The 22,450-nt window shown below is 43.0% G+C and overlaps 3 protein-coding genes across 5 annotated transcripts in view; 1 reads left to right on the top strand and 2 right to left on the bottom strand.

Moving 5' to 3' along the window:
* Positions 1-7,796, top strand: part of LOC143317376 (RNA-binding protein with multiple splicing-like) — a 33,334-nt gene extending 25,538 nt beyond the window's left edge. For 2 of the 3 annotated variants that reach the window (XM_076725520.1, XM_076725522.1), the window contains 2 exons: positions 4,684-4,803; positions 5,499-7,685. Coding sequence is in view for 1 of the 3 variants with exons in the window: in XM_076725522.1 (XP_076581637.1) it covers positions 4,684-4,720 (37 nt within the window). In the remaining 2 variants the exon portion in view is untranslated. Of the gene's footprint in view, positions 1-4,683; positions 4,804-5,498 lie in introns of all 3 variants that reach the window. The other variant, XM_076725521.1, reaches the window with a different exon arrangement.
* Positions 7,797-13,124: 5,328 nt separating this feature from the next.
* On the bottom strand, positions 13,125-14,224 carry LOC143317178 (fatty acid-binding protein, intestinal-like). The gene is made up of 4 exons (XM_076725200.1): positions 14,158-14,224; positions 13,751-13,923; positions 13,312-13,419; positions 13,125-13,205 (listed from the first exon to the last, which is right to left on the bottom strand). The coding sequence occupies exons 1-4, from the start codon at positions 14,222-14,224 to the stop codon at positions 13,155-13,157; spliced, it is 399 nt and encodes a 132-aa protein (XP_076581315.1). The 3' UTR covers positions 13,125-13,154.
* A 2,589-nt stretch (positions 14,225-16,813) lies between these two features.
* On the bottom strand, positions 16,814-18,661 carry LOC143317082 (fatty acid-binding protein, intestinal-like). Its single transcript, XM_076725025.1, has 4 exons — positions 18,352-18,661; positions 17,936-18,108; positions 17,513-17,620; positions 16,814-17,411 (listed from the first exon to the last, which is right to left on the bottom strand). Exons 1-4 carry the CDS (start codon positions 18,416-18,418, stop codon positions 17,364-17,366), a joined length of 396 nt encoding a protein of 131 aa, XP_076581140.1. The 5' UTR covers positions 18,419-18,661; the 3' UTR covers positions 16,814-17,363.
* Positions 18,662-22,450: the final 3,789 nt, after the last annotated feature.

Raw genomic sequence — 22,450 nt, forward strand, 5'->3', positions numbered from 1 at the left:
CTGTCTCTTTGTAACCCTGCATCATGGCTCACTTTTCTATTTCCAGAGACCGAAACATACTGCGTGAAGAAAAAAAAGCTGTTGGGAGTAATTTGGTGTTTTGGGGATTTTGCCGCTGTCAGGGGGGTAAAGGAGGAAGCGAGAGGAGGAGGGAGGGACTTGGAGGAAATAATTACTCCTGTATCAAACCAGGAGGAAGTCATTTGGCCGGTCAGGCTGCCCCAGTGGATATTAGCCTCTCAATGAAACGACAACACCCCCACATCCGGCTCGCAGTGGAGGGTGAAGTGAAGCTGAGACATCCAGTCAGAATATTGTGATAATTACAGGCCGCTGCAGCAGATATACACATATGCAACACACTCAAATTATGTAGTGTGCAGCGTACATGCCCAGTCACACAGTGAGGCCTCTCACAGTGTGCACTCAGACAAAAAGGTTCAGTGCATCCAAACTACACAAACGTGTTTTCATTTTACTCACTTGTACTTTGCAGTTGTGTTTTTGTTGTCCTGGTTTTGATGTCCGATATTACTGAGGTGAAACGAATTTTGTCAGCAGCTTCATCTCCTTCCAGAAACAGCAACCTTGTTACTCTGGAAAACCACAGACCTCACTGTGAGCGGTTTTCTTTGGGACTCCTTCTTAAGAAATAGCCCCTAACCGCTCACAGTGACGTCTGTGGATTGTCCAGAATAACGGGGGACACTGTTTCTGGACAGAGATGGAAAAAGCGCCACAAACTAACTCCATTCATCTCCACTGAATTGTGGTGGAGGCGGAAATATCAGAGATAGATTAAGAGAGAGATATCGGAAAACCTGAACCAAACTAGACAGAGGTAAGTGAAGAAACATTTTTTAGGAAGCAACACGAGACAGCAACGCTGGCAATGCATATTAAGTCAGAAGACGCACACATCCACACATTTTTCTGCCACTTGTGACCAAATTTCATAATTTTCTGCCTTTGGCCGGTGTTTTCTGGCTGCCTGTTGCTCTGAATAAACAATATCAAACCACTGAAGTAACCACTGTCTTTGGGATAACATACAGTATGAGGACATATGAATAATAGAATATTACATATACCAATGCACACCATTTTCCAAAAACATGGAGACTTCTTCCCAAACCGCATGATGACATGACTCAATAAAACTGTGAGGAGATGCATCAGTTTTTTTTTTTTTTTCTCTGGGAACAAAAAACCCGCATGTAATTTAGGTGGACTGACCCTTAAAGGCAAGATGACCCCGACCCCGAAATTTAAAAAGAATCCTCCACAATAGACTGTTTCACTTCCTGTGTCTGTCAACATGGTCATTTCATGTAAATTACATTGCACAAGAGCATGGCCTAAAAGTCTGCAGCGTGATGAGCTTGATCACACTGTGAAACACATCTCCAAAGTATGTTTACGTAGTAAAATCTAATGATACTCGTTATCAAAACAGAAACGCTGGTCACCTCCCGCAGTAAACTGCCAGTGTTGAGTTAGCCTCGCCGCTTTGTTTGTCCCTGACATTTTGCAGCTCTGCAAACAAACATTTCAGCTGTACGAGACCTTGTGTTTTTTGGCCCTCCTCGGCTGTTCAGTGGATACAGTCGAGCATCCAAGACGTCTTGATGTGGGCTGCGAGGAGGGTGTTACTTATTTGTGCAATGCAGTCTGCAAGGCATAGCGCTTGTGAAACACTTTTAGCGGCAAGGCAACAAGAATAAACTCGAGCTGAGGTTACAGAGTGAAGCTGGAGTCTATTGTACAAGCTGTCTGCTGCTGACGGGTCATGTGCATTCAGAAAGAGGCAGCGTCAGTGAATTGTTACTCATGCTGAAGGCGTCTGGTGACAGTAAAGCTTCACAATGGGAATTCAGAGAAGCTTACAGCTCCACGGTCCTGAGAGGCTTGTGGTCGGGCGGCGGGTGTCTCGGCATCTGACCACTCACGGTCAGAGTATTTGCACGAGGAAGTGTAACCGTGGGAGACTTGAATGTGTGTGTGTGAGAGGCTGAAAGTGAGGTCGTGTTCAGGGGTCTTCAGTCCTAATCACCTGGCATCCTGCCTGTCAAGTGCCAGTCTTAAAACTTTATTTACAGCCCCGCAGCTTCATGTGGGTTGAAACAGGTAGCTACCCAGGGTTGACTTTTTAAAGCCACATTGTAAGTTTGTGTTATTTTCATGCCCCGGAAGCTTCGGCTAGTCATTCATCTGAACGTCTGTGAGGCTGAATGAGAGTTGACATTCATGCTCCGGCGCGGAGCTGCATCCAAAGACAACCTAATAGTGGACATTAATGCTTAGTGAACTGGAGGGAAAGGTAATCCGGATTTTCCATCTGACAAGACATGGCGGGGGAGTGCAGTGTGTGTGTACCCCTATCATGCATGCTAGTGTGTGAGCAGAATATGTGTGTGCGTGTAGTCTGGCTGCCTGCCCCGAGGAGCTTTTTGGCCAATAGCCCGACAAAAACCAATGGTTCCTGTGCAATGTTGGACTAACTCCCACTGGAGAACTGAGGGCCAGCTGGGGCCCCTTCTAATAAGGAAGTGGGACTTTATTCCTTCACCCCCCACTGACACACACACACACACACACACACACACACACACACACACACACACACACACACACACACACACGGGCATACAGTGCAGCTACACTGTGGCCTCGTCCCTGTGCCGGGTCTCAGGAGCTAGATACATGTCAACAGCTGTGTTCATCACCACCCAGCTCCAGCAGCTATTGCTGGTATGTGAGAAACACAGCCAGGGCCTAAAGGCTTTTCTCCACATTAAAGGGGCTTCAGACGGGGCTCTTTTTCATGGCCGTGCTGCACAGGTAGAAATCTTAAAGGAAGGTTTTAGCTCCTGATTTACAAATTGAGTCCATTATTTCTATGATCATTGCATGGCAGCTTGATTTGATTTGGGTAGCTTCTGTGTCCTGACGTCACGTCTTTCAACTGACCATATGACTACTTCCTTCTCCATAACGGACTGATGTGCACAAAAATTAGCGACCTACCTATCATTTGGCAGTGGAATACTGATATTTATAATAGAATTGTGACCAATTAGAAAACACATCATTTAAAAAGGTTTTACATAACCTGGTCATTAATGGCTCATAATTAATTGAATTACACAACTCAGGAGTCTGTAAATTGATGTTCATATGACACAGAAATGAATGGAAGTCAATGATGCCCCGAATGGAAGAAAACGACATTCAGCTTTCTTAAACCACAGCAAAGTGGATGTCGGCGAGCTACAGCGAAGCACCGTCAAACGCTGGGCGTATATTTGAACAAGCCGTCTCTTCATTTGCAGCACGAGATCAATGATCACTGATAACACACACGGGAACATTTGCTATCTGAAAATGAGAGAAAAGGAAAGAGTGCACGCATTCACGAGAAGCCGACTCGCCTCCCACATTCTCAAACACCGCTTGTTTACCTATCTCACATTATGTGCCTGGGCCGAGTTATTGGATGTAGCACATTAAGCCCGCAAATCACTAAACCTTTTCCTAATCTGTGCAGACATGTTCAATGATCAACCCAATGTTTAACCTTGGTGTTTCAGCCAGAACAAATAGGGTGGTCTGGAAGTATGCGTCGCATCAGCTTAGCCAAGCGGCTGGATAACGCATCGATTCCCTCATCCTTGATTGAACGCGCAACAGGGCATTAGCTAGGCCAGCCGTGGCCCTGTTCTCAGAATGGGGAACAGTTCCCAACCCGTCCCCCTTCTTTGCCTGCGACTGTCTCTCTCTTCCTGTCTGTTCAGGCCATGTTTGGCTTGCTAATTGTTTATTGTTCCAAAGAGTTTCCCCCCGCCCCGAACCCGACTTACCACGACCTCCAAGAGATGTCTATTTTTGGTGATACATCTGGGGTTGGGTGAGGGGGGTCGGCGGGTTGACATTTGTCTTCGGTCTGCTGGTGGTGGTGCGGGGGTGGGTGGGTGGCGGAGCTGAGGTGGGGAGGGATCGTGGGAGATATTGTTGTTAGGCAGAAGTTCAATGCAAGTATAAGACTGTTGGCAGCTGACATCCTGCATTTCACAACAAAAGATGGCAAAAGCGTTTTTAATTGGGTAGTCAGCTGATTTTACTCGTCGGCATCAGTTTACTCATCAGCGGGTGTGTCGCACATCCCGAGAGAGCATTTGTATGATGACTTCTGTGGCACTGGAGGAGCTTTGTCTGGTGTTTACCAGACAGAGAGCATCTAATGAAGGCTCCAGTTGCATTGTGGGAAGTGTAGGATCCAGTGAATATCTTAAAAAAATCATGACGTCGCTGTTTCCACTCCTTTGATTTTGGCCATTTCTTCTTTCTTCTCTTGTGAGTCCCCCAAGACGTGCAGTAAGCTATACTCAGCTCAGCTCCACACACAGCTGCACTCTACCATAACAGTAATGAAGGCTGTAAATCATAAGGTCCTGTCTGGTCTGAGTGTGGTTCCTGAGCTTGAAGGATTTAGCAAAAGCTGGCAAAAGTGGCAGTGTACTTCTGTCTGTTTTTAGGTATTTAATCCTTGAAAATGACACCACACAACACTCAGAATCATGCACTAACAGAAATGTCATATAATCCAGTACAACAGAAGCAGTAGAATCAGCACCAACAACGCTCGTTCGCTTCAGTGAAACTCTCGTCTCTTTGTGTCCTCAGGTTCCTGATGTGTGATGGTGGCCGTGGCCGGCTGTGACGGGCGTTGCTGATTGCCTCTCGTGTCCAATTGGAAACCAGGAGGACAGACCTGTCCCCAGCTCTCGGAGCAGCGTACCGTCGGTGAGTTTCCGGCTCGGACTTCACGACCATTGATCCCAGCAGGCGAGGACAAAAGGTGTAAATCTCACCTCGCCACCAAAGCGCCGCGCCTCTCCCTTCTGGCACAGCGTCTGATTTGAAAGTGTAGATTTGTGGAAAAAGCTGTGAAAGCCCAGGGTTTTTTTTTTTTTTTTCTGTTCTGAGACGGCATTGCACTGCCAAAGACGTCTGCTGGAATGAACATAGCCGCATCAAACCGCAGCGACAGCGTGTCAACTTTCACCTGTGTGTATTTCAGCTTTCGCTCAACAGAAGATGTTTTGAAAACAAACCCAGAATCGCTGTATTAGACGTTTGTGGGATAAAGGTGTGTGTGGTCTTGGCATCATAAAGGCAAGTGGGAGAAACTGAAGAAGAAAACAAAAAACGTGTTTTGTGTGTGCGTTTCTACCTTTGTGTGTGTGTGTGTGTGTGTGTGTGTGTGTGTGTGTGTGTGTGTGGGGTTTCTGTTCGTGTTAGTGTCGTGCAACAGTTCCACTCGATCCCCTGAGTTTTAATTTGTGTACAAGGTTGGTGTGTGCGTGACCAAGGCAACCTCACCCCCTTCATTTGAATCCCTCTCTCTCTCTCTCTCTCTCTCTCTCTCTCTCTCTCTCTCTCTCTCTCTCTCTCTTTCTCTTTCTCTCTCGCTCTCTCGCTCTCTCTCTCTCTCTTAGGCAGCAGCAGCCTCATGGGCCTCAGGACATACTAGACCCCAGCCTCCATCACACATCGAGCACCCCCACCCTCCCCAAAGTCCCTCCAATTCTTTTTTATACTGTTACATACTCGAGATTTACCGGCAGTGCTTTGGCTACACCTCCTCTGACACCTCCATGAAAGGTACTGGGCGTGCATGACAAAGGCGCACACACCCTTTGTTTACCGGTTGACTGCATCGCCTGTCTAACATTAGCAGGTCTCTTGCTGTGCGTTCTGTATATGCAAGTGTAAAGGAGTACAAACACAGTTTTATGCAGGATCTCTGCAAGGCCAGACGCCTGGAAGTGTGGCCAAAGAGCTGCCGGGTAATGTTATTATATGACTATAATTATTACTATTCTGTATATCATTCATATTAATGTTATTATGATCATTAAATACATGTTGAAGCATGACTTTGCAAAAAAAAGGAAAAAAAAACAATGCTGTACATTTTTAGATATTTTAAAGAAATACAAAAAAGTATTTTTGTAATCAAGACAATGTTTGAAATGGTTCTGTTTGATTGGTTCATGTTGTACTAAAGTGTGTGAGGAACTTTCATACTTTCTCCTTCTTGCCCTTCCTGTTTTGTACCATTATAAAGTGGTAAATGGCCCTGCTATACCAAAGCAGTCCTGTCGGTTTGCTCTTGTCTTTTCTGCGTACTGTGTGGATTTAGGTTTGCTCGTGTGTGTCTTTATGTGGCGTCTTTACCCGATGAAGCAAACATATTAGTCCTTTGTCTGATGTGCTTCGGTTCAGCTAAGCAGTCGGGGCGAGTGAGACGAACGCACCTGATCCGGCTCGTGATATTGCAGTTTGAGGTAATCAGATGTGTTGAAAGAGGCATTGACAGGAATAAGCCATCAGTGGTGACGGTAGAGTTGACCCTAGAGACTGCAAAACATGGCAAACTGAGCCCAGCTATAATAAGGAATTTGCTCCTTCATTGTGTAGCAGGAGGACAGCAGCACAGTATAGAGAAACAAAAGACCAAAGGCATTTTTTTTTTTTTACACTGGAGAGCTATCTAGGCTAGTGGAATTATTCCATTTTTGACTGCTTTGTAGTCCTCAATCTGATTTCTTATGAAGTATGACATTATTTTTGCTGCATGTCTCTTTTGGTGTCACTCCAAAGAGCCACTCTGCATCTGAAAGGACATTCACTTTAAGCAATTTGTCTCTTTTGTCTATTTTTAGGGAGCCAACGTGATTCAACCTGCTTTTGTAAATTTTGAATTTACATAGTAATGATTGGAGTGTAAAAAATAATCTTTTGTAATCTTGTGTATTCTGGGCCTGCAATAACTTCTTGGCTGTTTGGGCATATCATCGAGTGATCATATTTCTGTGACATTTTGACGCCAGGATTCTCATTCATGTCACGTTCTTACAAAACAAACAGTGATTCTTGTACTTTTCTGATGAGGCTAAGTCACATTTCACAGTGATGTGACAATCAAAAACTGAAATACTGTAAGAAAAACAATCTTCCCTGTAATGTTTAGCCCAGGTGTGTACAATCATATCGGAGTGGTTGAATCATGTAGTCAGTGTTTGTAATGAATAATAATAATATGCACATAATGACTGATTTTCTGAAGCAGTTTTTGCTTTTACATACATTTTTTAAGCCAAGTCTGGCAACAAATTTATTAGAACAAGTATTTATAAGGTGTGTGTGTGTGTGTGTGTGCGTGTGTGTTTTTATGGGTGTGTTTTTAAAGTTCGTAGAAGATGCCCATCATATAATTCATTGTAAGTATTATTGTAAGTTTAATTGTATATTCATTTGGTAATTTTCTAGAGCTTCTTTTTGTGTTTGTATCTGATATATGAATACTGTTTTACCTGCATAATTCACTGTGAAATCCAGAGAAAAACATGCTCTTTGAACGAATGGATCTTTTTGTGTTTTGCCAGCATTACGGTACAGAAGTTCCTGGAAATTAATATGATGATCCCTCCCTTTGTCGATGACAAATACTCCTTCCTTGTTTCAGTATACCATGTGTGTACCTGTGTGTTCTGTGCATGTTCATGGCATGTGTGTGTTCTTTTTTTCTTTTCCCTAATGCATACAATACTGTTGATATTTATGTACTTTGGCCGCTGTAAGGAGAAACTGTATTTCAGTGAATTGCAGAGGTTTGTTTGAAAACCAAAAAAAAAAAAGAAAAAAAAGGTGATCAAAATGAGAAGTTTTTATGAAAATGTTAAATGAAGACATTTCAGGCCATCTGCCATTAAAGATTGACGTCATCGCTGCTGTCGTGGTTATGTTTTTTTTCTCCTTTCTGAATACTATTGTGGTAGTGCTTTATGAAGCCTGCTTTAATTTTATGTATTTCTACTTCAAACCGAGCACGTTTGTGGTACAGAGACGGCTCGTGTTCAGCGTGTTTAGCTATCAGTGTTTTTAGTTAAGATAGCTAGCCTTTACACACAAATACATACAAACTGGACCAATTCTTGTCCAGGACAAACATGGATGCACCCAACTCATTGTCGTAGAAGCAGAAGAAAAAGATATATTTTATCAACTGACTGGTACCTCTAGTCAGTTCTGGGCCTCCATATTCAGTTTGACTGCACTCCAGAGTTGCTTTTTACCCACAAAGAAATCCACCAGCACAGAGCTCAGTTGCCTCTTCCTCTCTCACACTTGTCATTGGATAACACCTCCCCCACAATCCCAGGAGGCCATCAAAACATGATGTTGGATCCTATAAAGTGGTTTGTGTACCAGGGGAGCTGGAGACCTCTCCCTGCCCTCTATAAGAATAGCCCACCTAACCCAGGGGCTGGCTACTCCTGAGACAGAGGCCACAGCCAATTTAGTTTCTCTCTTCGCTGTCTCCGCTCACTTCTGTCTGCTCAGTCACACCAGGTGGCACGCACCAGCCTCTCACATGACACGCACTCGTCCATGCCTGGAGGGGACACACACTGGGTGTCAGAGTGGAGTAAAGAGGGGGATAAAAGTGCTTGTGTGTGCCTGCGTGGGGGCAAGGGGACATAATCATCTAGGTGCATGCATGCATACGCCCAACTGCCAACACTTTGTAATAGTGTTACTCCACTTGACAAGGCCATTAAAAAGGTGTTTCCGTCCCCTTTCACTCATCCTCGTCCAGCTGCAGCATGCCAAAGGTCCTTGCTGAAATGTGTCTCTCTCTGATGAACGGCCAAAACTACAGTTCAATTAGAAATCTCATACGTCTCCACTTTGGATTTATCCACTGCTCGGACGTCAGGGCCTGTATTTTGTTTTCATCTCCCTATAAACTGTGTTGCTTGGCTCACAGCAGTTAAACATTGACCACTGCTTACTGTAATATGCAACCATGGCATGCTGTCATACGCCGCTGTGATAAACAGAGCCTGAGGAGTCAGTTCAGTGTGTCCATGATCCATTTTACAGTCCGGTTCCCAAGGCTTTCGACTTTCGCCCCCTTGAAATGAAGCAATGTCCACTTGTGACCCATTGTCAGAGATTTATATAGTATTTTCAGTTCAGTTCAACCATTGGTTGATTTCCCCTGTTTGACCTGTTTAATTGCACCATTTTTAGAGGCCTGAAGGGGGTGAAAACCACCTAACTAACCTAGAGAATAACCAGAAAACAAGATGTCTACAGCCATTCCTGGAGCTATTTGAGGCTGTATTATATTACAGCGGTACTTTAAGCTAAATGCTAATGTTAACAATAAAAAGAAAAATTGTGCCGGTCCATCTAAGAGATGTTGGATAAGCATTGAACTGTTGGTGGTACAAGGTGATGCGGATCACAGTCATTTGAATTTATCCTCTGGGGACCACGAATGTCTGTAAAATTTCATGGCAATCCATCCAATAGTTTTTGAGATATTTGACTCTGTTGAGTGTAGTTAGGCCTATTTGAGGCTGCTTACTAGTCAAAGCCAAAACAAAGTATAATTTTATGCAGAAGAAATATGTTGGGGTCTCCTGATGGCTTAGAGTTGGTTTACTCTCCCTTCTCTCATTTTTAATAATGGCTCAAAAAAGACCAAAGAGACCAAAAATACATCAGAAAATAAAAAAAAAACATGTTTATTCTCTCCTCTCCGGTCAATCACTTTGTGACCCCTAAGATTATATTATGCCACCCCTGTGGGGCGTCCTCAGCAGCAGGCTGGGATTCTCTAGAGTATTTCATAAGAGCTTTGACTTGTTTGGAAGCATTTTACCTCCAATGCTCTGTCAACATTTGCACATCTAGATTATACAATATTATTCATGTACCTTTATACCTGTTTAATGCCGCAGAAGAGGAAGTGACCTCAGCGAACATCTGCTCCGCGTAGTTGTGAAATCATCAGCATCACCGTGCTCTGCAGTCATGACAGCGCTTTCTAATTCACAAAGCTGTTAAACGTCACAGCTGAGCATGTACAGTGACATGGGTCTGGAGGCATTTGAGAAGCTCCGGCTGGTGACTCATCATTCAGCAGCCTGCATGTGTCTCTGCAAAGGTCTGCACAGTCATTGTCTAAACAGTGATTGGCCAAAAGGGGGCCGTGTCTTCTTGGAAAGATTGCCCAAGCAAAAGCCCCGACACTCCCCACTGTGCCGCTGGTGTCTTGTGTGATCGTTACTCTTTCAGATAAGCTGACGACTCCAGAGTGAGTCAGTGAATTTGATTTCACAGCGGGGGGAGGCGGGGGGGAAGAGGAGAGCAAGGAGTGTTTTCCCTTCCTGCACTGTCCTCACTGTCTGTCTCTTCTCTGTCCACCTCTCACTGTTTTTCCTCCTCCTCCTCCTCCTCCTTCCCCCCTCTCATCCACAGCTTCAAATCTCCCTTGGGTGGGCCCCCGCTCCCTCAGGCTCACAGCAATCAAAACACCGAAGGCTAACTCTCCCACCACTTTCCTGTTCCTCACTAATTTCATGTCGCTACAGTCCACTCTCTGATTCCAGATGTGTACGCAGAGATATTATTTTAAGATTTTGAGATGAGATCCAATAATTATGTAGGTGTGTGTCTGTTTGCACAAATAGGGTGTGTGTCATATGATAACTTCACTGAGGATGACATCATAGAAGGAGCAAGGCCCTGATTCTCAGAAAATAAGGAGCTCCACAGCGCTACCCAGTGGCTTTGAAAATACACTACAGCATTCATACACAGCACATGATACTGCTCCCATTGTCAGAGCTGGGGCGAGTATTTAGATCCTGAAATACTTAAATAAAAAGACTTAAACTACAGTTAAGTAAAAGTAATAATGCCTCAGTATAAAAGAGGCCACCAAATCACTCTTGCACTAAAGTCTGCAGGCTCACAGTCCTGGAGCCCCACACCATCTGAGGGGTCTCAGAGGACTTTGCTTCCAATGGTGGGTTCAGGGGTAAACCGGCGTTCAAAGCAGCCCTGCCTCTGCCCGATTAGCCTTGTGAGCAGTGGGTTTATACCTCCATGAAAGAAGGTGCCACTCAGGGCTCAGTGGGGGGCTGTGATTGATTGATGCTTGACATCAACTTAGGCTGTCCAGATGGTAGTGTCTGTCCTATGGTAGTGTCTGATGGCATCAGCTCTATATTGGCCATCTTTTAAAACAGATTTAATACAGCACATCATAAACAGTAGCTGGTTCAAATGTAAAACTAAAGAGGAGTATCCCAAGATTTAACCAAGTCTCTCCATTAAAGCAGTATCTTCACTTTTATGGGTCCTAAACTTCTTGGTGCTAATCCAAAAGTACATGTTAATCATCACATGAGGATTCCAGCTTTCATATTGCTCAGAAGTTTTATGTGTGAGTCTAAAAGTTGGCACAGGTCGCCCTCTTGTGGTCAGAAAGCCTCAGTGCATACACACTTCATTTCTTCCCATTTTTACACTGAATGAAAGTCCTTATCCGCGGTATCTCAACAACCCCATCATGTGAGAAAGCCTCATTTCCCCGTGTGTTTTTCCGCTCAGCTGTTCACGCCTACTAATGGGGACAGCACCCAAAGGCCAGCGCATGACAGCACAAGACCCTGCCGTCATCGTGAGATCAGACTGCAGCCATGCTGTGTAGGAGAGACTTTAAAGCAGGGTCTAAAACACTGTAGTCATGTGACATTTCCACAGAATCCTTCTGCTTAATTAAGATTTTGAATTTATGATGCTCATAAAATATTATGGTCAAGATATGAGCTTTGTACTCGATCGTGATAATCAAGTATAAGAGACCTTAAGGACTTTTGGCACAACTGCAAAGCTTTCAGAATGAATTCATCAAACTGTATGCACCTTTAACACAATGCACCTTGAACTCAAATGTGTTAAGAATAACACCAATATCAGACTGGAGTGACACACAAAAATTTCTTTATTGATGCACATAATATACTAGAACTGTCAGTGCAAAGTGACTTATTTCCCATCTGCTTAAAGAAAGCATCAAATATGTTTCATGTTGTTTGTGCTGCTTTAAGCTGGTTTCCAGCACAATGATGAAGCCGAGTGCTGGATGAAGTTGTTTTGAAACAGTTAACAGTACAGTGAAGTCAAGTTTAACAAAACACCATCTTACTTATCTCTAGTTATATCTCATCGTACTGATATTTTTGATATTTTTGGCCCAGATTTTTAGATATTCATCTCCAAGACTTCCACCCCAACAGGTTGTTCGCAGTCACGCTAAATTCAGATGGAGGACAGGAGGGAGACAGGAGGACAGGAGAGAAAGGTATAAACAGAAAATCAGAACATATGCTGGATGTGACCCTTAGGTTATGAAGACGAGTCATTGTTCAACTGAACTGAAAGATCTGAGTGACGTGAGGTCAGCTGCAAACAACCTGTACAACAGCGGTGGAAGAGTTTCCATTGGTGTTACATTGAAAATGAAATTTAAGACATTCAGCAGTAGCACATATTTATCGACACAACGCACCCATTACCTTGTATGATCCAGAGACAAGTGAACAGTTTTGATTGGGTGTCCTGATGAAGGAGTCCCACTGAAGAGAGACGAGCTGCTGTTGAAGTTTTTTGAATGCACAGAGGAACACAAACACAGTTCCATCTTCCTCTTTTGTATTAGAGTGGGAAAATAAATCTCAGAGACAAATATGTAAAAAATCTGGGCAAGAAAAAGCCCAAACCATCCACATGGTGGGATATCACCAGAGTCTTTGGCCTCTTCTGAGATACACTTGGTGTTAAGGTAAGACACATTAGACTGACATGATGACGCATGTTCTCCTTCAGTTTGCTTGTACTTTTTATATTATGTTACCTTCATTTGTTTTCCTTTTCTAAACTACTTTTCTGTCCTTTGTCACCTTCTCTCACGCTGAATGTTTCAGCTGATTACCTGATTTTGTTCACCTGCCTGTCCAGCTGCATGTAAAGTTCAAGTGTGACTGAACCCACTTTACCTGTTTCTGGGTTTGTGTCAACACCTCTTTCCAGACATTTATCCATTGATAATTCGACTACAATACTGTGGTCAGCTATTTTTCTTTTAAAACATCAACATTTTTGAGGTATACGAAGCAGAATCCCATAACAATACAATCGTCTTAGCCTTGTCGTGATAGAAAAAAAGAAACCATAAAACTCTTTTGGGTCATTCATATAAAAATAAAACAGGAACTTGAGACTTGAAGTTACTGCTTCTTGAAAATCCTCTGAGCGTCCACTCCCTCATAGCTGTAACTCTGCAGGGGAAAAGACAGGTGTGCTGGGTTATGGAGATGTTGACTGAAACCAAACAAATGAACATATTGAACATTATTGTTGAAATTCATCTGGACCTGCACTGACCTGCACAAGCTCTCCATCCACCAGACCTTTAGTGACTGTCAGGCTCTTGTTGTTGTCTTTCCTGGTGAATTTACCTTTCAGCATCTCACCCTCCGCCTCCCACGCACCCTGGTTGAAAATATACAATTTTTGGTAGAAGCTCTTCTCACATTTGTGTATATTTGCCAGGTTTCATTGGCAGTATGGGTTTTTCCATGTTCATTTGACCATCATTCCAGCAGCTACAGCACAGATCCAGGGTAGAGTAATATTCACTGGAGCTTTCCATTGCTTTCAGCATTGGCTTTAGTTGGCTTGGTTTGGTTAGGTTTGAGGAATCCATCAGTCTTAAAAATAAACCATATTTTCCTAAAGCAAACCATTTCCTGCTGCATTGAAATCATGAAGCAGCACCTGTACCAGCTGCTGTTGGTTTAATAAGCCACTTCAGCGCACTCACTGAGACTTCAGTGCCATCAGCCAGGGTGTAGTCGAACACGATGCCCAGGGTGAAGTTAATCTCTATGCTGCGGAAGTTGCTGGACTCCTTGATATGAAACTTGTCCCCGTTCTGCTCGATGGTGATCTTCAGGTTGTCGTGCTCGCCCAGCTTGCGTTTCAGGATATTGACGCCTTAATTGTGGAGCAGAAAAAAGATCTTATCTTAGCTGCTGCTGTTTGTATGTTTGGTACCATAAACACCTCAAAGTTACCAACACCTCACTGCAGTATGTAGTACTCATGCAGCAAAGTCAAACTATCAGGAACAACATGACACACATTGCCCTCATAAACTTGATTATAAGGCCAGACGTGGTGCAAAAAAATGTTGTAACACAGCCTTCAGTGTGATCGATACACACTCACCCATTGCTTCCATGAACTTGTCATAGTTGACGTTGCGGTTGACCTTCCAGGTTCCGTTGAATGTCATGGCTGCAGGCTTGCTGGGTAGAAGGCAGCTGGCGATGAAGCACAAGCAGACCGTGGGATTGTAAATGCCCATTGACATCCATTTATATACACCCCTCCCTTCTCTCTGCCAACCCCCGCACTGCCACCCTACACTCCCTGACCTGACATGGAGGCTGCTCTTTATTTCACTGACTACCTGTCTGCTGATTTCAATACTGTGTCAAATGTCAGGCACTTGCTGCAGAGGATACACTCCTAAATAATGTTTGTGATTGTGATATTAATACCATTGCAACCTGAGCTCTGCTTGCAAGCTTTTTCTGGAGCTTTCGTCCATATCACATGATCTTCACCAGTAGAAAGAGTTTGCTCATTTGTCAGGGAGATGGATCTGTTGATGTGCAAGCTCAGAAGCTATTACAATTTCATCCATAGCACCAATTTACATCTTTTAAAGACTAAATGTAAAGCTGAAGACAGCAGCTGAATAGCTTAGCTTAGCACGAAGGCTGGAAACAGGGAGAAACATTAGCCTGGCTCTGTCCAAAGCCAATCAAATCCACATGACAGCACCTCTGAAAGCTCATTATATCGTGTTTGTTTATCTCATACAGTAAGATGATGTTTAAAAATGGCAATTGGCCATTTGACAAGGGTTATTTGTTGGACTGTTCCTTCCTTTTGTGACATTTCAGCAGAGTCATTCCAGCTATTTCACCTGTTTCCAGAATTTGTGCTAAGCTAAGCTAAGATAACAACAAGTTCTGGTTCTAAGGTTCTGTTGATTGTAATGAAATGGGATAAAGGATGTTAAAACATAACAACATTGGTCCTCTGAAGTACCAGAGCTGCTGTCATTCAGGTTGTGTCCTTGGACAACAGGCCGCTGCAGCTGCTCTCTTGAGGGGAAAAGCTGCGTACTCATTGCTGTTTATTGCTCATCCCACAACTCCTTTTACTGCTGTCAATAAAGACAGTTTGCACTTTGACTCTTACCTGAGATCACCAGGTATACTTTACACTATATGAGATAAGACCTATTGAGTGATTGTTTTAATATCTGATTTTGTCATCGGAACAGCCGCACTGTGACCTCTCACCTCCACTCGGATGTTTATGATGGTGTTGCAGCCTGTAGAGGTTCTCTCTCTGTGTCTTCTGGGCCTGATGTTACTCTTAGATGTCACACACTGACGTAACTCTTTATAATGTCACCAATGACTCTGTTTTTACATACAATTAGTTCATTAGTGCACATTAGTGTTACATGTCTATACTTATATGAGTAAATGGAAGGATTTGGAGGAAGACTTGTGCCGCCTTACTCCATCAGTTTAGGAAAATAAATGAAATGCCGACCGTCACCACAGAGAGGCCCCCTAGCACAGACCACTTCAGAGAGAAATTAATATCTTGATTTTGCTTATTTTTATGCTCTGAATGTCCATAATATTAAGGTGTTTGAGACACTAATGAGGAGGAGTTTGGTAAAAGAGGTGGACTGTGCTATAAAGGGCTGAATGGGTGCAGACCAAAACAGATCTGTCACACACTATATATCAGACACAGCTGCAGCCTTATTAGATGGATTGCTAATTTAAAGATCGAAAGCATGAAAGTCACTTTGGATTGCACATCCACAGGAAAAGAAAAGAGGCCCACTAACACATTCCTAAACTAAAATCTGCAGGCTCACAGTCCTCGAGCCCCACACCATCTGAGGGGTCTCAGAGGACTTTGCTCCTAATGGTGGGTTCAGGGGTAAACCGGTGTTCAAAGCAGCCCTGCCTCTGCCTGATTAGCCTTGTGAGCAGTGGGTTTATACCTCCATGAAAGAAGGTGCCACTCAGGGCTCAGTGGGGGGCTGCGATTGATTGATACTAGTACAGAAGAAAGAGTGCTGGTTCAAATGTAAAACTAAAGAGGAGAAAGTGCTCAGTGAGGATCCATGAGAACAGTCTCTCAAGCAGTTTTATTACATTTTTTTGTCCTAAACGTCCTGGTGCTAATCCAAAAGTACATGTTAATCATCACATGAGGATTCCAGCTTTCATACTGCTCTGAAGTGTTATGTGTGAGTCTAAAAGTTGGCACAGGTCGCCCTCTTGTGGTCAGAGAGCCTCAGTGCATACACACTTCATTTCTTCCCATTTTTACACTGAATGAAAGTCCTTATCCGCGGTATCTCAACGACCCCATCATGTGAGAAAACCTCATTGCTTTTCCGCTCAGCTGTTCACGCCTACTAATGGGGACAGCACCCAAAGGCCAGCGCATGACAGCACAAGACCCTGCCGTCATCGTGAGATCAGACTGCAGCCATGCTGTGTAGGAGAGACTTTAAAGCAGGGTCTAAAACACTGTAGTCATGTGACATTTCTGCAGAATCCTTGTGCTTAATTAAGATTTTGAATTTATTATGCTCATAAAATATTATGTTCAAGATAGAGCTTTGTACTCAATCGTGATAATCAAGTATAAGAGACCTTGAGGACTTTTGGCACAACTGCAAGGCTTTCAGAATGAATTCATCAAACTGTATGCACCTTTAACACAATGCACCTTGAACTCAGATGTGTTAGAAATAACACCAATATCAGACTGGAGTGACACACAAAAATTGCTTTATTGTTGCACGTAATATACAAGAACTGTCAGTGCAAAGTGACTCATTTCCCATCTGCTTAAACATCAGATATGTTTCATGTTGTTCGGGAGCTTTATTGCTGCTTTAAGCTGCTTTCCATTTGTTGTTTTGAGGCAGTTAACAGTACAGTGAAGTCAAGTTTAACAAAACAGTGTCTCACTTATCTCAAGTTATATCTAATCATGCTGATAGTTTTGATATTTTTGGCCCAGCTGTCGAGATGCAAGTTTTCCACCCCAATACAACAGCGGTGGAAGAATTTCCATGGGTGTTACATTGAAAATGACATTTAAGAAATTCAACAGTTGTGCATGACCTTGTTTAATCCATAAACAAGCGAACAGTTTTGAGATATTTTTCTTTTAAAACATCAACATTTTTGAGGTATACCAAGCAGAATCCCATAACAATACAATCGTCTTAGCCTTGTCTTGATAGAAAAAAGAAAACTATAAAACTCTTTTGGGTCATCCATATAAAAATAAAAACAGGAACTTGAGACTTGAAGTTACTACTTCTTGAAAATCCTCTGAGCGTCCACTCCCTCATAGCTGTAACTCTGCAGGGGAAAAGACAGGTGTGCTGGGTTATGGAGACGTTTATTGAAACCAAACAAATGAACATATTAAACATTACTGTTGAATCTGGACCTGCACTGACCTGCACAAGCTCTCCATCCACCAGAACTCTGGTGGTGGTCAGGACCTTGTTGTTGTCTTTCCTGGTGAATTTACCTTTCAGCATCTCACCCTCCAACTGCCATGCACCCTGGTTGAAAATATGAAAGTATATCATATATCATGTTTCATTGACAGTATGTGTTTGGTTTTGATGGGTTTTTCGATGTTCAGTTGACCCTCATTCAGCAACCACAGCACAGATCCAGAGTAGAGTACAGTTTCCATTGCTTTCAGCATTGGCTTTAGTTGGCTTGGTTTGCACTTTCCCCATTAGCGAGGAATCCATCAGTCTTAAAAATAAACTACATTTTCCAAAAGCAAACCATTTCCTGCTGGATTGAAATCATGAAGCAGCACCTGTACCAGCTGCTGTTGGTTTAATAAGCCACTTCAGCGCACTCACTGAGACTTCAGTGCCATCAGCCAGGGTGTAGTCGAACGGGACGCCCAGGGTGAAGTCGTTCTCTTTGGTGCGGAAGGTGCTGGACTCTATGATGTGAAACTTGTCCCCGTTCTGCTCGATGGTGATCTTCAGGTTGTCGTGCTCGGCCAGCTTGCGCTTCACGACGTTGACGCCTTAATTGTGGAGGAGAAAAAAAATCAAAACTTGCCGCTTTATCGTTGCTGTGATGTGATGAAATGAAGACTCTGCTTTTCTCGAGTCTGCTTTCCAAGTATTTCCATTGAAAGATCTGCAGCTATTTTTATGCTTGATGCCATAAACACCTCAAAGTTAACAACACCTCAGTGCAATGTGGAATACTCATACAACAAAGTCAAAATGAAATACAGCATTCAGTGTGATCGATACACACTCACCCATTGCTTCCATGAACTTGTCATAGTTGACACTGCGGTCGACCTTCCAGACTCCACTGAATGCCATGACTGCAGACTCGCTGGGTAGAAGGCAGCTGGTGATGAAGCACAGGCAGATCGTGGGACTGTGAATGCCTACTGACCTCCATTTATATACACCCCTCCCTTCTCTCTGCCACCCTATGTTCCCTGACCTGGCATGGACGCTGGTCTTCTTTATCTCACTGATTATCTGTCTGCTGATGTGGCCGTTTCCTTACTGTGTCAAATGAAGGGCACTTGCACTGCAGAAGATACATTTGTAAATAATTGAAGGGGAACTTCTCCTGGCGAATCTGGTGCTGGGTTAAACACTGTTGCATTGTTGTGCAAGGAAGGAACAGTCGGCTGTTTGTGTGGCTTTCCATGGCAGTCACTCAACTGAATACTGTCACCGCTAGATTCCACTTCCATTCAATATGATAACATTAGCAGAGCAGGAATGTGATGCAATGTAAATTGAATATGTTAAAGACAGAGAAAGACGCCTATGGTGTAGATGATGATAGCATACATCCAGTTTGAGCTGCATAGTTCACCACTGCTGCCATTTCCATATTTTTTGCATGCTGCATGGTTAAAAATACATCTGGGATGAAGATGAATGAGTGCAGTTTGTCTCACGTAGCATGACGGATACTGTTGCTTATAAAAGATGGTTGGAGGATAAATCTATGGGGGAAACCTAATTCCTGTGCTCAGTTTATGTGATCAATGAGCTCTCAGCATTCAGTAACACAGGCATAGAAATATTAGCTGTGATGTCTTCACTATCACTGCAATACAGATGGCACAACTCCTTTTACTGCTGTCAATAAAGACAGTTTGCACTTTGACTCTTTGCTGAGCTCATCAGGTATACTTTGCACTATTTGAGATTAAGACATATTGAATGATTGTTTTATATATCAGATTTCATCATTAGAACAGCCGCACCATGACCTTTCAACTCCACTCGGATGTTTTTGATGGCGTTGCAGCCTGTAGAGATTCTCTCTCTGTGTCTCTGGGTCTGATGTTACTCTTAGATGTCCCACACAGTATGTCATATAACTGGATTCTAATGTATGTATCACTTTAACGCTGCAGCGGGTGAAGGTGGCGCTAATTTGAACTGCTTTATGTACTGCTGTGTAGCTTAATTATAAAAAACATACATAATATAGACAGAGAATTGCATCAAAAGTTCCTAAAAATATCAGGATCAAATTCATCTCTGATGCTCACAGGAAATAATGTGCTCAGAATTCATCCAAATGGTTCGTTCTCCATAAACTTCCTGCAGTTATCGAGCTCACTATCTGGGTCAATTGCACAGTTCATCAGTTGTTCTGTACTATTATTGGTAAATATTGAATATAATATAAAATATCCATAAAATATGTCACTTAGTCAGGAGTTGTCAGCTTGGTTGGGAACCGCTGGTTTAGCTAACTGAAGTGGATCTGAAAGAGTTCAATCTGTGGTGGAATATTTTATGTTTATGTGGGAACCTGTCGCTTGCAGAGAGAAGCCGATTGAGAAAATAGGTTTTCGGGCCTTTTATGCAAATCTGCACGCAAAAACACAACACAATGGATGGTTTCAGCTTCTCAAGAGTTGCTGCTTTTGTCTGCACTGAATGTTTTTATTGGAGTATTGGTCAGACAATACAAGTGATTCATAGACATCCCATTGGGCTCTGGTAAACACTAATATTTTAAAAAAAATAATTGGCAGATAAATCAAGGATGAAAATAATAGTCTGAACTGAAGTTTCCAATACAGCAATATCTTCCTGCAGTTTAAATTCAGTCTATTAGTCTTAAATCCCCCTGATGTTCAGCATTTCTGTGAACACGTAGCTGCCCCACATTGATAGAATATCAGTGGAATCGCTTCCTCCTGACCAAATTTTTGTGAATTAATGACACAAGTATATATTAATTTATACAACTGACATATAAATAAAAAAAGGATTGTATTTATCTTCACTCAGACTGTCTGAATTTAGCACTTTGATGCCCTGATATTGCCATTAATAATTAAACCTTTTATGATTTCCTGTATGTCTCCTCCACATGATTTGCAATCAGTCTTTGGTGATGTAGCACTCCATCTAGTGGACCTTTGGTGGAGCTGCAGCGTGCACTCCTCTTCCTCTCTTTGCAAACTGGTGGAAATGATAATCATACTGTAGAAAAAAATGCCCCAAAATTGGATTTTCTGGGACTAAATTTGCATTGATAAAAGTTCGACAAACCACACTGAGTGTCAAATTTGCCAATTACAAAGCAGTCTCATAAGAGGTTATTTTCCAATTACAACAACAACTTAAGTCTTAGATTTGTATCAGGTTTGGCTGGAATCTGATAGTGATTTCCACTACCTTCAAGCCAGACAAAACTTTGCATACCCTGCAGCATTTGATCACAGTCCAGAAAAGCCCCAGACGCTGCAAGACGCGCTGTAAGAAAAAACACAATCCAGTCCTAAATATATCCCTGGTGCCTCTGGAGAGTAAGTGAAAGTCAATATTATTGAGGCTCAGCAATGAGGCAATATTTGAATTTCAAATGAGGCTCAGACAGTGGAGAAAGCTCGCATTCAGTCACCCTGACAGACAGGGTGCACTAATAGTGAAGAGGCGAGCACATGACACAGCGCTGACAAATAGCCGCTACATTATGCTGAATGAGAAACACTGTTTCAAAGAGGGGAAATGGGATGATTGATCCAAATTAGGAAAGAGTGACCTAAAGCACTTTGCGAGTGGCAGTGTAAGGGAGAATGTGAGTGCCGTTAATCCATCTTCTCAAATGAAGTAGGGACTTACAATCCTGTGTGTGTGAATGCGATGTTGTGTGCAGTCAAATGAAGGATTTTGTGCAGGTCCATTTGGTGGAGAGCTTTGGAAACACGCCACAAGAGCAAGAAATGATTAAATTCAGCACTTCAGTGAAACACCTAACACTTGGTCTTTTCTGCAGAGTTTCATGGTTTGAATGTTTTACAGCAAACTGACAGCACTCCATATTAAAATTCTCAAAATTGTGACACAATGTAAAAACAAATCCTGCTCTTAATTGTTGGCTCTCTGCTCGGTAATAGCTTCTCCCCTATCTCCCTCATTCAGCGGTTCACCCTTCCATATTTATTTTCCTGCATCGACGGTGCGTTCCAACTCAGAGAGAGGGATTACACGCCTGGCTTGGTCTGCATCCTACAGCCTCTGCTGGGGCTGCTGCTGCTGCCACCCACCACAGGCTGCTCCGGGGCAACCAGCATGGCTCGGGTGTGGGTTTATAAATGATCCGGGACCAGGCGCCATGCAGTGCCATCCCCCGGGAAGACCCCCGAAACAACCCTGGCCTATGTGCATGTACTCGCAGAATTAAATGACAGTGTTACACCACATCTTGTTAAAACATGCTTATTTGATACGACTTTCTGAATTTGCGAGCCGTGTTGCAAAATGTAATAATATCATAAACAAAACCTGACTGCAGAAATATGTTCATCCATTGGAGAATATGAATTAGATTTTGATGTTTAATTGCCCACATAATGGTCTGATGGTGGTGCTAGAGGAGAGGCCAGAGGATCACCAAAAAATGTATGTATGCATTATAATAACACTAAAAAAAATGACTAAAATAATGTGACAAGAAAATGAAAAGCTATGCACTAACAGTAAAAGCAATCTCCATTTCTGCTACGGTGTGCCTGCAGCATCAGCTAATTATTAGAGTGAGTTCACTTTGGTCCAGAGTCTCAGAGCAGCAGAAATGAGATGAGCCTCTAATATGGCCATTTTCCAACATGAGCTTTGTAGATAAATAAAGATCAGTGGTTATTACATCTCTCAGTTGGAGACCAACTGACCTTATCATATAAGATGCAGTGGTGAGTTTTGTAATTATCTGCGGTGATGAAGCCGAGAGAATCTGTGGGTCTAAGTATGGAGGCAGCGGTGTGTCTATAAATGACATCCCTATAATTCAAAACTGGGAAGAAAACCGCTTCAGCAGATCAGATGGAAGCTGCATCTGTGTCGGTACAAAATGCAGAGCGTTGGTTG

This window comes from Chaetodon auriga, chromosome 24, assembly GCF_051107435.1.
Source record: "Chaetodon auriga isolate fChaAug3 chromosome 24, fChaAug3.hap1, whole genome shotgun sequence".
NCBI classification, from domain to species: Eukaryota; Metazoa; Chordata; class Actinopteri; order Chaetodontiformes; family Chaetodontidae; genus Chaetodon; species Chaetodon auriga.

Coding starts and splice junctions, on each gene's coding strand:
- LOC143317082 (XM_076725025.1), bottom strand. CDS start 18,418: ATGGCATTCAGTGGAGTCTGGAAGGTCGACCGCAGTGTCAACTATGAC. Junction 17,621..17,935: donor CTGATGGCACTGAAGTCTCA/GTGAGTGCGCTG, acceptor ATTTTCAACCAG/GGTGCATGGCAGTTGGAGGG. Junction 17,412..17,512: donor TGGATGGAGAGCTTGTGCAG/GTCAGTGCAGGT, acceptor TTTCCCCTGCAG/AGTTACAGCTATGAGGGAGT.
- LOC143317178 (XM_076725200.1), bottom strand. CDS start 14,224: ATGACATTCAACGGAACCTGGAAGGTCAACCGCAACGTCAACTATGAC. Junction 13,924..14,157: donor CAAGTTCATGGAAGCAATGG/GTGAGTGTGTAT, acceptor TCCACAATTAAG/GCGTCAATATCCTGAAACGC. Junction 13,206..13,311: donor TGGATGGAGAGCTTGTGCAG/GTCAGTGCAGGT, acceptor TTTCCCCTGCAG/AGTTACAGCTATGAGGGAGT.